Below are 17,033 nucleotides of genomic sequence, written 5' to 3' on the forward strand. Positions count from 1 at the left end.
ACACTGATGCCCTGGAGACCGGCCTCCAGCTCCCGCTTGGCAGAGACACGCCGAAGGGCCGGGGCACCCCGATCCCCGGCTCCTTAAGGACAACACCCAACGGCAAGACCCCGGGGAGGGCGCGACGCAGCCGTGGTCTGCATCGTTTCTGCCCGGGGGCGCCAGGGCCTGCGCGGCGGGCACCGAGGAATCTCAGGCGCCCTGGCCGGGGGAAAGAAGCCCCCTGCGGAGCCAGGAGCCGGGCCCGGGTTAAACGCTGGCCCTGGGGAGCGCGCCCGGGCACGCTGGTCACCGGGACCGCCAGGGCGGGTCACCCCAGCTCCACTCTCAGGCCTGGGAGCGATCGTCCCCGTCCCCCCCCCCCGACAGCGGCCCCCCAGCTCCCCCACCCCGGCACCGCGGTGTCACTCACCTGCGCCAGCCCCGGCCCCGAGGGGCCCCGGCTCGAGAGCAGCTGCTGCAGCGTCAGGACCCCGGACAGGCCCCGGCGCCGGCAGCAGCCGCGCGACAGCAGCAGGCAGCGGTGCGCCATGGCCAAACGGCCGCTCCGAGGCTCGGCTCGCCCGCCACAAACTCCACCCCCACCGCGGCGTGCGAGCTCATCACGTCACGTCGGGAGCGGACGGGGAGAGAGGGGGGGGTCACGTGGCTGCAGGGGACTGCGGGCGATGGAATGACGTATTTAAAGGTGGGGCGGGGTGTGTTTGGTTTTTTTTTTTTTTTTCTTCCTGGTGTCCCGCGCGCGCCCCTCCCGCTCGTGAGGCAGTTGGGAGCGCGTGAGTCATGAGCCCGCCCGGCACAGTCTGTTCCGCCCCCCCCGCCCCGAGCGCGTCACGGCCCCTCCCCCGCTGAGCCGGCTCTTTCTTTGCCCGGAGCCCGGCGAAGAGCGAGCGCGAGGTCGCCGCTGGAGCTCGGGCGCCGCAGCGGAGCCATGAAGATCTGGAGCTCGGAGCACGTGTTCGGGTAAGCGGGCGGCAGCAGGCGCCGGGCCCCAGGCTTGAAGGCGGGGCGGTGATTCCTGCCGGCCGGTAGCGCGCTGGCCCTGCGCCCCCGGGCTGTGACTCCGCCCTTACCGAGCCAGACGCCGGTGTGAGCCGGGGCTCCCTGCCGCGGGCCCCCGCCGGCCACTGGGCTGAACGCCCCCCGGCGCGGTGATACTCCAGCCCTCACCCCGCGCCCTTCCCCCGCGGGCCGGGAAACGTCATTTATCCCTAGCCCAGAGTGAGTTGAGGAAACTGAGGCCCAGAGTAGGGTTGTGACTCGCCCGAGGTCACCCCGCAGCTCGATGGCCGCGCCAGGTGACAGCTGTGTCTCCGCGGCACCACGCCGACCTCCGGAGAAAAAGTGCCAAGTGCGACCTATGACCTGCAGTTATTGCAGTGGCCTTAACTTCGCTTATCAGCCTGGGCTGCCACTGGGTGTCTCTCCCCATTGTGTGGGTTGCGGGAAGTGTCATCGATTCCGCAGTCGTCGTCGTCGTCCCCCCCCCCTTTTTTTTTTTCCTCTGAGAAACTAGCTGATCATGAGGTCTTTTTGTAGTTAAAGTTAAGATTGTGCGCAGCTCTCACTGAGTGAGGCCTGCATTTTGCTGTTCAAAGGGGGTGCACTTGGTGGCAGTGCAGTATGGAGATCTGTGCAAAATGTTGCATACCAACGTGAGAGAGGTGACTGAGGGCTTCTCTAATGGGGAAGTTTTAGCGGTAATACTGATGTGACCCCTTGTGGACATTATTAATCCTGTAAAAGAGTGGCTTTTTTTCACCTTAGTTTAAATCACTTCTCAACCACCAAAGAAGCTCTTATAATAGAATGAGTAAAAAGAAAAGGAGTACTTGTGGCACCTTAGAGACTAACCAATTTATTAGAGTATAAGCTTTCGTGAGCTACAGCTCACTTCCTCAGATGCAATAGAATGAGTGTCCACTGGGGAGTTCTGCTAGTATAACTATATTGGTTTAAATTCACCCCCCAAATTATGCTGAAACTTTCCCATATAGGCAAGGGCTGAAAGCAGTGTGAAAGGTTTCCACATCTGTCTTCTGTTTGCCAAGGTATGCAGGAAATAGGACTCCAAAAGGGCAGAGTTATGAAACTGACAAAACTATTACATTATTTGGCCTTAAGGCATAAGTATTCATAAATGACCTTTCATAATATTAGAGCAAACACAGATGTAGCTGATTCTCCTAAAGCGTATAAACAGATTAAAACTGAGTTATTGTATGTTTCTTTCTTCTCTCCCCTGCCCCCCTCTTTTTTAAAGCGGTAATGTGTTTTAAAAAATCCTTGAAATATCTTCAATGAACTGCTAACATTCAAAGTTAATAACTTACTTTGTCATTTATTTCATGTTGTTCTTCATATAAGTGAAGCATTTAACTGCAAAAAAGGTTATGTATGATATTTGAAAACTGCTTGTGTCATACAGTTCTCGTTTTGTATAATTGGTAGCAAAGTTATAGAATGGGAATACTTGTGTCAAAGTCTAGCCACATCATACTGGGAAACATCTGTAGATAACAGGCTAGAAACTTTAGTGATGATGGCTTAGGCATTTCAAAACAACGGCTTCCTTTTCGCATTTGTTTATATATATGTTGTGGCGCAGATTGGTAGGTATAAGCTTGTGGGGTTTTTTGTTTCAGTTTTGTTTTTAAAGTCTGAAGTCATAGCCTCACTGTATAGACATACGATATAGTCCCTGCTTCCTAGGACTCTACAGTTAGACTAGATAAACCTAGGAGATACGGGGCAAGGAGGGAGAGGGAAGGAGGAGAGTAAGTTCAGAATGTGACTCTGAAGTCACAGATGAAGCTTGTAGTTGTTCGTGGTGTTGTTTTTCACCACCCAGTTCTTCCAAGCTGTTGGAAGTGGGTTTTGAGGAGGGACTTGAAAAATGTCCCATTATTGCAAACTTCAGTCTTGCTTTACCAGTGTTAGCAAATTTGGGAGCCTTAATGTAGGTGTACCATCTGTGTTTAAAGCACCATGTCATCTAGCCTGGCACAGACCCTCTGTCAATTAGACATGCTATGTCTATACTGCAGTAAAATACCCATGGTTGGCCTTTGTCAACTGACTCTAGCTTCGGTTGCAGAGCTATAAAATTGCAGTGTAGGCATTTGGGCTGGAGCCTGGGTGCTGGGACCCTATGAGGGGGGCGGAGTCTGCACTGCAATTTTATAGCCCAAGCCCCATGACCCACAGTCACCTGATGTGGGCCAACTGTGGGTACTTTATTGCAGTGTAGAGAGAGTGTTTAAAATGTCACTGAAAGCCCCCCTATGCTAGGGCTCTCACAGTTGCTAACGTAGGTGAAGCTAGAATGATGTTAGCAGCAATCTAAAATCTTTGCAAAACTTTCTTAGTATAGGGGTTTGCACTGGTTTAACTACATTTACTTAAATAACTTCAGATAAGCTGGTGTACATTTGGTATGTGGACAAAGATCTACTCTCAAAGTTTTGACAGCTGAAGTTATGATGTGTAAACCAAAACTTTGAGTGTAAAATGAAAGGTGAGTGCTAATAAAGCTTTCTCTTGTGTGGCACAACTTCGGTTTTGAGCAACTGCAGAGCTTGACTTGAAAATCAGTTATCTGTGGGACATAATACTTTCTTGATGCTATGTGAAAATTAGATTGCAGAATGTGAGGCCTGCAAAACTGTATGCTGCAATGTGTGTGAGTGTAGTTAGATCAGGGATTCATAAAATGGCCTTTAGCTCCTTGTAAGTCTTCAAGGACATCTTGTCTTTGTTAATCACCTTTATGCTTAGTTTTATGTTCATGTTACATTGCATAATTCCTGAAGATAATATAAAGACCAGTTCATGCATATCTTTTAGTAGAGAGCAGGGTCAAGGAATAGAGGAAGGGACAATTTTTTTTTTAATTTTTATTTTTTAATTTAAAGCAAATATTTCCCCATTTGACGTTGAAGGACCATTTTGTTTTTCCTGTTCATGCTGGAGATGTTTGCGAAACTCCATTTTATTGTTTGTGTGTGTGTGTGTGTGTGTGTATAGTTAGAGGAATGTCTTGTAGATGCCTTCCTACATAGGGGAGTTAAGCTGTAGTCGAATTAAAAACTAGAACACTTTTCCATTATTTATCTAATATAGCTCCTATAACAAAGTGTGTGTGTGTGTGTCAAAATGACTCGATATCTTACTCTTTATGAAACCTCACCTATTTAAACAATAAAAAAGATAAAATACTGTTTAGTCAGAAGTTGGAATGAAACAAACATCAAATCAAATTCTGGCATTGAGGGGAGTGACTTCAAAAGTTAGAGCCTCTGAGAACCTTGTTACTGACCTTGGAAAGCTGGGCCTTAGGAGCTGACTTTCAAGACTTCAGAACATGACATAAGGCTGTTTGCCTCGGAGGTCCTGACTGTGCTAAACAAAAACAGTACTCAGTTGTATAAAATTTACTGTTGCAATGCTTATTCTTGTAAGGGTTTTAACACCTCCACATAGCAACACCTTTTGCATGGTGCCTGCACTTGTCTTTTATTCCCTAAATTTTTTTTCCACTGCAGAGCCACAGTTGCTAACAGCGGTGGAGCCTAACAAGTGTTAGTAATATGGAAAACTTGAGTGCAGAAAATGCCTGAGAGAAACTACTGTAGATTGTAAAAAGAAAAGGAGTACTTGTGGCACCTTAGAGACTAACCAATTTATTTGAGCATGAGCTTTTGTGAGCTACAGCTCACTTCATCGGATGCATACCGTAGATTGTGTTGGTTTAGCTGGACTTGAGCTTGCTCTGTGAAGTAACAGCTGATTTACAAAATGAGAGAATCCTACTGCAGACAGTAGCAGGTCTGTGGGTAGCAGACCTCCACTGTATTTGGCTTTCAGTGGTTGGTCTACTAGTTTAGATGAAGCAAAACTGTTAAAGAAATCTTGATAAAGATCTGGTGGAATATGGTGTTTAGTTCAGAGGCTGCTGAGGGTGTAGGGGGAATGTGTTCCTGACACTGTCACTTTGCTAATCTAGTACGGGGCGGCCTTTATATGTGAATAGCAAGAGCTGAAGGTAAGGTGAGTACCAGTCTCCATAACCCTAGAACATTGAAAGAAATTTTCAAGGAGGCCAGCTTTAGTTTGGAGAACATGACCTCATAAATCAGTTTGCCGGTTTAGTCCTGGGATATTAGAGAGACAAGGTGGGTGAATTAATACCTTTTATTGGGTGAAAGAGACAAGCTGTTGAGCTTACATGGTCTCTTTTTCCCAGACCTGAAGAAGAGCTCTATGTAAGCTTGAAAGCTTGTCTCTTTCACCAATAGAAGTTGGCTCAATAAAAGACAGGTTTCAGTGTAGCAGCTGTGTTAGTCTGTATCTGCAAAAAAAAAAAAAAAGTACTAGTGGCACCTTAGAGACTAACCAGTTTATTTGAGCATAAACTTTCGTGAGCTACAGCTCACTTCATCGGGTGCAATGCATCCAATGAAGTGAGCTGTAGTTCACGAAAGCTTATGCTCAAATAGAGAGTGCCTCATCCACCTTGTCTCTTCTACTCTTAGGTAAAGCTTATATTAACACCATATTGCTAGAACAAACATCATTTATCAAGCACATATTATCTATAACTCAGCCCGTTCCAGCTTCACCCTTTTTAATAGTTCTCAAGTTAGACAATCAACAATCATTTTGGAACAGGTTGATCATGTATAATATGTATGCAATACGAAGTACGCTTACACAAACTATCAGGTATTCTTTCAACACTGTCAGTATTGTTTAAGAACAGCAGAATTTCCATACTGGATCAAACCCATCACCATCTAGTGCAGTCTTGTCTCTCTTGTATCTGACTGTGGCTAGTACCAGATACTTCAGAGAAGGTGCCAAAGCCACACAGTAAGTGCATGTAGGATGATCTGCCCCATGTACTAGGTTTCCTATAATCCCAAATAGTTAGAGATTGGTTTAAATCCTGAAGCATGAGGCTTAACATTGCTTTCAAAATTTGTTAGCATTACCTAGATATTTATTATTCCTTTTTGCTTCAGTGTCCTTTGGTGGTGAGATCTACTGTTTGTTTACATGTTGCATGGAAAAGTATTTCCTATTAATTGTTCTGAATTTGCCATCTTTTAACTTCAGTAAATGTCACCTTGTTCTTGTTAGACCAGGAGCTTCTGTTTTTCCTGTCTATCTTCACTATAACGTCCTCATTTTATGTACCTTTGTTTCCTTTCCAGGTAAACAATCTGTCTCTCTAATCTTTCCATGTAAAAATTCTTCCATGCCCCTAATTATTTTAATAGACCTTCTGAGCCCCCCTCTAATTCAGCAATATTTGTTTTTGATGCGAGGTGACCAGTACTTAACCCAATACCCCAGATAAGTCTGCACCACTCATTTGATCTTAGATGAATATTGTTAATGAAATGTATAAATACTGCCTTTTTTCCCCCTAGACACCCATGGGATACAGTTATCAAAGCTGCTATGAGAAAATACCCCAATCCCATGAATCCATGTGTGGTAGGAGTAGATGTGATAGACAGAAGCCTTGATAACCAGGGAAGGTTACATAGTCATCGACTTCTCAGCACAGAGTGGGGACTACCAAGTATTGTAAAAGCGGTATGTTTTTATAAGTTGAATGAGTAACTGACAATGTAATGCATCTAAACACTTCATCCTCTGGGATCTCAACTCTGAATTGATAGGAAACACCTTTTCCAGAAATCGTAGGGAAAATGTAATAATATAGCAGCACACCTCTTGCTGTGAATGCATTGCAGTTTTTCCTGAAATGTTAATCAAATTTCAATTGTGGTATCTTCCAGGCAGGGACTATGTCCCTTTGTGTGATTGCCTAGCATTCAGCATGTTGAGATCTTGATCCTGATCAGGGGGTTCATGTACAACCCCCTTCATCTACAACATAAATATGTAAAAGTAGTAATTTGGAACACCTTTTGTAATTTGCTCTGATGTCATGTTGAATATTTAAATAGAATGTTTTGTTTTCTAGATTTTGGGAACAAGTAGGACTTTGACATACGTTAAAGAACATTCAGTGGTAGATCCAGTAAAAAAGAAAATGGAACTCTGCTCCACCAATGTAAGTGACTAAGTGAGGTCAGGAAGCTTTTGGTAATGGCTGTAGGAGAATAGAACAACCGCCTACTTATTTGCAATACAAAAGAAAGCTTTGCTTTTAGAAATGCACAAGCTTGCGCTCACTGCTGTCAGACAAAGCCCCAACATTTTCAATGTGAACTGGATGGTTTGAAGCTTTTCTGGGTTGCCAGTTTTCTAAATAACATTTCCCTTTTCAGTTGCTGTTGGCTGCTTCTTTGTATGAGTAAGCAACTTTAAATATGTAGGCAATATAAAATATTTGTGTGGGTGTAACTTTGACGTCAGGTGAAACCATCTTCTGAGAAAGCAGAAATGACAAACTCATGTATTAGAGAATAAAATATGCTGGCCAAAGAAATTTTCACTAAACAGCAGCAGAAATAAATTTAGAACTATATTGCAAATCTTTAATCTTGTTGAAATATGCAAACTGTTATGTTGTATTCTAATGTCCTTCAAGCTTATCAAGTTTTAAATGGAAGATCTCAGTAAGAGTCTTGTCTTTGTACAGTAAATGTAGGCTTAGGGACTTTCCTAAATACATGTTTTGTGTGTGATTGGTAAGACTGCTTATTTTCCTCAAGAGCCTGGATTAAAAAGCTTGCCATTGCAAACATACTGAAGTTCAGACTTGGTTTAACATTCACAAATGTTATTGAAAAGCTACCTGAATCGTGTTGGACAACATGGAATATAGAGAGACCTAGTGAAAGGCAAAGGTTACCTGGCTGTAACTGGATTTGCAATAGGAGAAGACAAACCACCTCTCTATTATTATTGACAATTATAATTGTGCTGTTACAAAGTACAGTAACTGGCCTGTTTTCTGCTGTTGAGGATAATGAAGCACCAATTGGTGCTACTGAATTGTTGATAGAGGAAACCGCAAAGAGGAGAAAACACTGAGGATTTGTGTGTGTTTTGTTTTTAAGATTACTCTCACAAATTTGGTGTCAGTAGATGAGAGATTGATCTACACACCTCATCCTGAAAACCCAGAAAAGTAAGTTGAGTCGGGGGGTCTGTCTGCTTCTTTCTGAGAGAGGGTATATTGCTCCTTTTTTGTACCAATAAGCTTTATTATGTCTTTCATTGCAGGACTGTGCTAACTCAAGAAGCAATTATTACTGTAAAAGGCGTTAGCCTGAGTAGTTATTTGGAAAGTTTAATGGCCAACACAATATCCTCCAATGCTAGAAAGGTATGCTTTTGTGGCAGTAATTCTTGGGCACTTGTACTGCTGAATACCATGCTTAAGGCTCAGATCTGCAGGATTGGACTCTAAGTGTGTATAACTTTTATTTTTAACCATTAAATTTGTGTTCCTGTAAATGTCACCAGAAGCAAGAAATGCAATACTTGTTAATTAGTTTTTAAATGCATGCTAACCTGTCTGTAATGTTCCTATTGTTAGAGACTGTTACCCAAGCAGCTCTTAAACTTGTGTACCCCCTGTTGTAAGTAAATTCCTCAATTTGTGTTAATCTGCAAGGCATAGAAAAAGAGCTTTGTTCATCGCAAAGTACTGCTCACACTCCAGATAGGGCTTTGGGAGTGGTTATTTGCTACTGTTGAGGGCACTCTGTCTTGCTCTCACATTACTAGAAATCAATAGAGGATCACACCGGTACCTCTCCACTAGTACCAGCTGGAGGAAGAGCATGAATGTGGTGTGGCAGAGCATAGGTCAGGTGTAGGGATGGGAAGGACAAACCGTGCCGGAGGGAGCAGTGAGGCAGATGTGAGAGTGTGTGGGATGTGGTGCAAAATAGAAGTGGGAGTTGGCCTGGTTGGGTCGTGGCACTTCAGGTTGAGTCATACTTCCCGATGCCATCCCAGGTAGTATGTGCCTTGGCCAGCCCCTTTCCCCTGGAAGTAGGATATCACTAGACCGTGATGCTGCTTCCATCACTTGATGTCAAGCATTAGATTGATGATTCAGCCCTTCTTGGTCAGAAGGATATCTGGGGGGAGGGGGGTGGAGGAGGAGGAAATCTGAATGTTCGCTACTTCCCTGAGGCAATAGTAAAGGTGTGAGGGGATAGACTGGCAGAAATAAAGTGTGCTAAGGTTGGGGGTTAAGTGGATGAACTGCAGGGTTTGGGGAGAGGGAGAAAAAGTGGCTAGTTGAATTTTGAGGGTGCAGATTGTATTTTTGTTCGGTGGCCATAAACATCTCTCCACTTAAACTTTTTACAATTCTCTCCAATTCCACTTAGAGTAATGGGGTACATACTGTGATCTCACCGTCCTCTGACACTCGCAAGGGCAGTTAAATCTTTGGTTAACCTACATGTCAGACATTTTCTAAGTGGACTGTTTAGAAAGCCAAATTTAAAAAGGGCTTCTTCCATATAACACTTAAACATCTTTGTAGTCAAGTGTCAAACGGTGGAACAGTACCTTCTTGTCCTTTCTAAGGCTGCTAGGTCCATTCAGAGATGCTTAACTTGGCAGGAATTTGTGTGTGCTGTTTCCAGCCCTTTCATTACTAACAAGGAGCTCTACTTTGAAGGAGGTGGTGACCGCAGAAGCACAAGATTGAGTTTCTGTGCTTTCAGAAGTCTGCTTAGAGATGGCAAAAGCTTTGCTGGAAAGTGTTTTCTGCTGTATCTTGAAATGCTGATGTAAATGTTGAATTTTGCTTTGAGGGTTTGAGATTGCAGGCCAGATACCTGAATACTACAATGATGAAAGATGAATTTTGTGCCATGTATTAATCTTTTCTGTGTTACTCCAGGGGTGGGATGCTATTGAGTGGATAATTCAAAATTCTGAAAGCGCTCTAAGCTAGCAGTCTCTCTCTACATCTGCAGTTTGTACTAACTAGTGGTAACTTCGGCATTCGCTATCTCGGTACAGCATTTCAGCTTTCTAGCAAATGTGTGCATGGACTGTTGTGATGTGATGTTTTTATATATATGTACATTAGCTTGCATGTATTGTAATCACAGTTACATACAAGAATGGGAAACTTGTTCTCATAATACTAGAATCATGTATGTCTTTTTTTTTTTTTATTGTGACCTAGAATGGGTCAAGTAGCCCAAATCCACTACATCAGTGAAGGGCAGACCTTAGTTATTTCTACATGTACTGCAGTACTTTTGTACCATACTATTGCCTCTTATACATGTAAATGATAGATTACTGCAGGTACCTAAGCATGTGAAAATGTCACTCTTTAATAGGGGCCCACTCCAGCTTGGTCAATTAAATTTGACTAGATAAGAACAGTTATCTAAAGAAATTAACCAAAAAATGTTTGGTTAATGGAATCAGCCTTATTATAAAAATGGATCAGAATTGCACTTAATGTGTTTAGGGTTGGTTTTCTCAAAACGGGTGCCTAACAAGAATAGTTTTCAGCACAGAGTTATCGCTACTTGCTTTGTCTTCCGTGACAGGAATTGATCTGGTCTCCTCCTTTTTCTTAGACTTTTAAGAGGTAGATGGGTGATTGGGAAGGTGGGGAGGGGCAGCTTCTGTTGGTGGTTTAAAATTTAGGTTAAAGCTGAACATATTTTACTCTCATGAATTCATAGAACCATAGAATATCAGGGTTGGAAGGGACCTCAGGAGGTCATCTAGTCAAACCCCCTGCTCAAAGCAGAACCAATCCCCAAGTTTTGCTCCAGATCCCTAAATGGCCCCCTCAAGGATTGAACTCACAATCCTGGGTTTAGCAGGCCAATGCTCAAACCACTGAGCTGTATTGTTGCAGTAAGAATCTCATTTAGCATCTTAAATTGGTTTCCTGCCTTGCTGCTGTTATAAATGACCTTCTTTAAGCAACATGACTATTTATTTAAAATTTAACTTTCAGATGTATTTCCATTTGTTCATGGTAGGAAATGCGGCTTTCTTTCATATTCAGACTTCAAGGCTGAAAGGAGTGGTTACAGTTTTCATAGTTTAATGCTGGACAGTAAATAGTTCTCTTCACCTTTCCTTCCATTAGCTAGCCTAGCTCGACTCTGTCATTCCTGTACTGAAACCACAAACTTCCAATGATAAAATCCTAAAATCTTTTTTCATAACTCTTCTCCTTGATTCCTTTATTTTGGGGGGGAGGGTGTGTGTGCCTTATAAAATTAGCAAATGCTGGCTATGTGCTTTCAAGTTTACTTTTCATTCCACTAAATTCTTGAGTTGGACAAACCATTAAGCTTTGTCTTCTCCAAAAAACTTCAACTGGAGTAGTCAGTCTGCTATCAATTATCCAAGATATAATAAATCTTTATACCCAGTATTTGACCTAATATTGAAAGCACAATGTAGTGCTAACGTATGTAATGTGCATGCTTGGTTATGAATGTGCTTGCCTATATAATGTAGGACTTAAATAAAATACATATATATTTATATGTGTGTGTATATATATGTAAAAATATACACTCCAATCCTCTGTCAGATTCTGTTTTCCTTTCACTGAGTAGAACTGCCCAGGTCCTTAATTTTAAAAGAAATTGTAGAGGTGAAGCTTTATTAACTTAGATTCCACTGGAGAATTGTTCTGAAATTTACCATGTCAGCATAGTGCACTGATGCTTAAGTTTTATAGGGTTTTAAGCAGTTTTTCCAGAGCTGCGAGAAAATACCTCAGATTGTATTTGTTTTGGAAAACCAACAAACCTATTTGAATGATTTACTGGTTATAATCCTTGGAAGGCATTTTGTGGATCTGAGTCCCACCCAAAAGATGCTGGCTAACTTTTTGGCTAATAAAAGTCTACTGTCTATATGATCAGACTTAAACATTCTTAGTGTTTTAAATGTGTTACTTGTTTCCTTTCAGTGTTTTGTGTATTAGTGACCCTGTAACTAAAAGGAAAGTAACTTGAAAAATAGCTTTTCAGTCTGAAAAGCTTGTACCTGGGGTTATTTCTATGCCTAACATTGGGGGAAAGAGTTGTGGTTTGTTTTGTTTGTTTTTTTCCCCCTCTAATCTCTGTGAATATGACAGTTCAGTCAGTTACACTATTTTGTAATGCATTTATTTCCTGTTGCATGTAGCAGCCTGCACTGCTCTGTTGTAGCTCGCATGCATGCTTCCCTATACTCTGTGAGAAAGTTTGCCAGCAATAGTACCAGCAAAACAAACTGAAGTGGTAACTGTGTGCACAGAGGGGAAACAGGCTGGGGGGGGGGAGGAGGAGAATGAGGAGTTTGGTGTGGCCCTTGGGCCTACTAAGTATCAGCAGGGAAGCTGGGAAAAAAAGACTACTTTGAAGAAGAATAAGGGTTGCTCTGACTAAAATAAATTGTTTTAATTAGCCAAACCAAAAATATGCAAGTTGGTGTCCCTTTAACATGTTGGTGGCACTCATTATAAATGCTAACTTCCAATCCACTAACTTTTTGTAAGAACTGAAATTTCTCATGCTTGGTCTTGGCACGTGAATGAGAATTTTTGATTCTGAGTTTGTTTTTAATACTTTAAAATCTTTTCAGGATGGGGACTGTTTACTAGTGTGTGGGCAATTCCTAGCAAATAGTGACTGCTAACTGTAACATGAACATTGATAACTCAGTATAGCATTTGGATAACAAAGGGCTTTATTTCTAAATTTGGCATGTTCTTCCTGGTGATTGAAGATGCCGCCTCCTATTTCACAATCCATTTTCTTTCAATGAGGCTAAATGGAAATAGCATTTTAAACTTGTGCAGTCTTTTATTTTTCTTAACTTGAAAAAGACTGACTGGTTATTTGAATGTGCATCCACTCTAGTTCCCACTGGTTAGGGAAGAGGAGACCGTGGGATAGGGACTCTCTTACAAAAAAAAAAATATATATATATATATATTATATATATACACTGTAACAAGTATACACATAGTGCTCTCTTAGGGGGTAACACCCTCTTTCTTCCTGCATTAGTAATATCCCCCAGCTATTGAACTTGTTCGCATGCATTGCAGTTTGTAAAGCTAATGACCTAATGACTCAATCACATAGCATACATTGTGGTGCTTCTTGCTGAGCTGCCTGTGTCACAAGAGTTTAGTTCTTACTGAAATATTGTTCTGAGGAATCCTGTCATCTGATATCTGCTCATTTGGGTGCCATCCTGTATTCTGCACTGTCTAACCAGACCTAGTAGTATCTCTTCCTAGAATGCATTTTAGAATGAACTGAGTACTTTTAATCCAGCTGTTTCATTCATTAGGATGTATGTGTGGGTGGTAAAGTGAAGAGTTAATGGATAAGAATAGTAAGAACAGGACAGTATGTCCAGTGAAAAACACTGAGTCTCTAGAGGATGCCTTTTGTGGTAGTAATGATGTAAGAGGTTAAGGTGAGCTTGATTTTTACTTCTCTCCAAAAAGACTTGAAAAGCTTCTGACGCTTGCTTGAAGACTAAGCCTGATATGCCAGGTAGGAAAGTACCTATGCCACCATGCCCTCATGCATACTGAATTTCCATCCACGTATGTTAAATCCCCTGGAAAAAATTACTTCTTCTGTTCTCTTAAATAATAACACCTCCCTTGGTCTGTTCTATCACCCAAATAAATTAAATTCCACCTCCCCAATCAGTTCTACCCCAGTCCTCAACTTCACAGGGTGCTGCTGCCCTCACCCTCTTGCTCTTAAGGAAATGCCTGGGTCCCTGCACCTACCAAATATTCCCCCTGGGCACTCTAATTGCATCAACCTTTCTTGTTAAAGTAGTAGTGTTTTAGAGGTTTTGTGGCCTTCCTTTCCCTCCCCGCCAGACAGAGGCCAGTGTCTCCCTGGTCTCACTCAGCCTATGTACATGGGCAAAACTTCTACTCACCCTGAGTAAATGGAATTTAAAAGCCCTACACTCCAGTACTTTTGATTAAGGAAATAAAAGTTGTACCGAACTCTAGGCTAGAAATTTCTCATTTTAAAGCTAATCTTCAGTAAGGGTGTGACTAGAGTCCAGCAAGTTAAGCATGTCAAATAAGTCTCTGACATGAATTCACAAAACTGGGCAGTGCACATTCTATGTGGCCAATTAAAATAAAGGAGCTGAACACTTATATTTAAGTTTTTAATTGCTCTTAGTTACAGCACTTTGTTTTCTCTGAGGCCTTCTTAAAATATCCTAAGAGTAGGAGGGAACAGGGCAGGGTGACAGAAAATGTAGTTGCCGTTTTAAAAAACATAGCTCAGTATATGCTGAAAAGTGACTCATCCATGAACTTAGAACTCCATGATACCCTTCCTACAGTCACTTTCTGACCAAATTTTGTTCTGACAAGTAGAATGTCTGTCTTGTTGTTTTTGTTTGTTTTCCTTAACTAACTACTGAGTTAACCTGAAAGTCCAGTTTGGTTCTTCCTGGCTCTCATCTTCAATAATCAAAAATTCTCCAAATGTAAATTTCTTAAAAATTCTGATGCATCAGCTGGACTAGAATCTATCTTAATCTCAGTATATGTGTTGGCTTTACTATGCTAACAGAAAAAGCAAATGGTAAAAATATACTTATTGTTAAAGTAACCAATAATTTTACATAGACCCTCTTTTCCCATAACCTCACTTCGGTGTGGCACAAACTTTTTGCACATAAGATGAAGGTTGTGCAAACACTCCATTTAATGAAGCTTCAGTAAAAACTTGAAACCTCAACATAAAACCCCAAATAATGAAAAACTGGTTTCCTTTAGAGCAGTTCTGAAGTCTGACACAGGAAAGATATTGAAGTTTTAATTTTAAGTGGCCTTTTATCCATTTTGATACTAAATTCATGTCTTTTTCTGACAGGGTCGAGATGCCCTGGAATGGGTGATCGGCAAACTAAATACAGAGTTTGAGGAATTAACATCATCAACACGGGTGAGCATGAAATCTGGAATGGCAGCGGCATCTGCAGCAGAGAACTGAGGCCACATAACACCAAGGAACTGTGACAGAACAACTTTATCCCATGAACTTTATTTCCTTAGATCTCTTTTCTATGGCTAACACCAGACTTTTATATGTTCATAGGAATGTCCGAACCCGAGAAAAATGTTTTTCTAGATCTTTCTAGGCTCCATATCAACTATTTGACCAGTGAAGACTAACATGAGCTCTTACGCTTTCCTTTATTTTCATTTAAATAACCCCATGTGCTGTAGCCAATTGAAACAAAATCTTTCTGGCAATTCTTAAAAATGCCAAAATGTGCCTTTTTATAAAGGCGGTAACTAGCAGGTTTCTTCTACCTTCTACCATCTGTTTTTTGTGCTCACTTTAAAAAAAAAAAAAGTGTGTACATATATTTATTAAGAATTTCTTTAAAGCGAGCAGCTGCTGTATTTTATGAAGGGCAGATGGGTATAAAAGCACTGAATCTAGTGTTAGTCTTCGCTGCCGAAGTGAAATAACGAAAAGTGACACACTGTAAAGTGATGGAGCTATTTACTCAGGTTATCTGAAAAGCTAGTTCTTGCATGATGGTACTGCCTCTTGCATTGTTAAATGCAGTGTCTGAATGTGATACACAGGTGATTTATGTCTTGGATGTTTGGATACAAACTTCTGACAGATGCAGTGAGAATTTAGATGTGAATATAGATTTTTAGTTAGACTTTGTGAGGATAGAAGATTTTATTTTTGTAATATTTATTCACTGGTTCTAGTCTTTTTCTCCCCCTCTTCTGGAAGAGCAGCTGATACCTCCATGGAAAACTATTGACTTCTAAATGCAACTTTTTATAAGGTGATTTGAATGAAGAGTATCTTTGTTGCTTCAGATTGTAACACTTAACTACTGTTTCTTGTGCCACAAACAAAGATATCATGAAGACTCGGCAGAAACTCAGATCCACTTTGCGGAGTAAAGTTTAGGAGTACTAAAAAAAAAAAAACAGATGAGAAGCAGAATTGGCTTTCTCTAGAAATTTTTTTTTCCCCTCCAGAGCTTTCCATGTTTTTGTGTTCGTCTTTAATTGACATTTTTAACAATATTTTTGTCAGGTTGGCATGAGTAATCATTTTTAGGCTCATTTAAATGTTTCTGGTTGTAGTCCTTCATTGTCCGTCGGGGAAAACAAGATTGCAAAATCCAGTAACACCTATACAGTAGAATATTTGCAGAAAAACACAAGTTGGATTGCTTTCCAAAAGGTATGAAATCTTTGGCATTCTGTGGCATGGATACAGAAATGAGTGTTTGAAAGCTGCATAAGTTTCAGATGCAGCCTTCAACTGAAGGTAAATTTTTGATTTGTTGAAGAATTGGAATTTTTTTTGTGTGTGCGCATGCAAAGGCTGAAGAAACGGTCTGTTGCAAAGACTTGATTCCTTGTGCAAACAGAACAAATGGTTTAGAAAACTACCTTTGAGTAAAAAATTAAAATTTTTTATGGTAAAAATAAATAATTGTTCCATAACTTGCTTTGATTGGAGTGCTTTAAAATACAATGCTAGTTTGGTGGAAAACCCACCAAACACATGCACTATGTATTTTGGTAATTGCATTGTCCTCTTTTAAACTAAGAGGTAGGTCTGAAACTATCAAAGTACGCTTTCCTACCAAGAAAATATTTCTGTTTTTAAAAAAAAATTTTTTTGGTTGGATAAGAATTAATCTTAGCTTTTCAGAACCCAGGAAATATTTACCTTTTTGTCTTCATGTTGACCTCGGATGTTCCCTGTATGAAACAGACACTACTCCCAGGCCTTAGTTCTGAAGAGGTTGTCTTTCTCCAAAGGACAAGGACAACCTGCATAATACTGACATTTTAGCTGAAGTGAGTTCGCTGTCTAAGTGTTACATGATGTCCTTTCCTGGGGCGGGGGGATGCAGACAGGTCTAGTTGCAAAAAACGTTGTCAGCTCCTACCTTGCCATTTCATCCTGGCACATATGAGTGAGACACAACGGCCACAGCTGTGCAAATGAGATAAAACAGATGTGACTGACTTGGGGAAAGTTGTAGTAGTACAACATTCCAACACATGACTG

The 17,033-nt window shown here is 41.4% G+C and overlaps 2 protein-coding genes across 2 annotated transcripts in view; one reads left to right on the forward strand and one right to left on the reverse strand.

Moving 5' to 3' along the window:
- Nucleotides 1-579, reverse strand: part of AFG3L2 (AFG3 like matrix AAA peptidase subunit 2) — a 50,761-nt gene extending 50,182 nt beyond the window's left edge. The window contains exon 1 of the mRNA XM_084619691.1: nt 413-579. Within this exon, the coding sequence (XP_084475817.1) occupies nt 413-532 (120 nt within the window). The 5' untranslated portion in view covers nt 533-579. The remainder of the gene's footprint in view (nt 1-412) is intronic.
- Nucleotides 580-804: 225 nt separating this feature from the next.
- On the forward strand, nt 805-16,422 carry PRELID3A (PRELI domain containing 3A). The gene is made up of 6 exons (XM_084618623.1): nt 805-963; nt 6,435-6,603; nt 6,998-7,087; nt 8,040-8,110; nt 8,206-8,308; nt 14,847-16,422. The coding sequence occupies exons 1-6, from the start codon at nt 932-934 to the stop codon at nt 14,964-14,966; spliced, it is 585 nt and encodes a 194-aa protein (XP_084474749.1). The 5' UTR covers nt 805-931; the 3' UTR covers nt 14,967-16,422.
- The last annotated feature ends 611 nt before the right edge of the window (nt 16,423-17,033 follow it).

Source organism: Lepidochelys olivacea (genome assembly GCF_965140295.1).
Source record: "Lepidochelys olivacea isolate rLepOli2 genome assembly, chromosome: 2".
NCBI lineage: Eukaryota > Metazoa > Chordata > Testudines > Cheloniidae > Lepidochelys > Lepidochelys olivacea.

Bases quoted from the DNA above. Each gene is read 5' to 3' on its own strand.
- PRELID3A (XM_084618623.1), top strand. From the start codon at position 932: ATGAAGATCTGGAGCTCGGAGCACGTGTTCGG. The intron at 964-6,434 runs GTAAGCGGGCGG...TTTTCCCCCTAG, and splicing joins AGCTCGGAGCACGTGTTCGG to ACACCCATGGGATACAGTTA. The intron at 8,111-8,205 runs GTAAGTTGAGTC...CTTTCATTGCAG, and splicing joins CATCCTGAAAACCCAGAAAA to GACTGTGCTAACTCAAGAAG.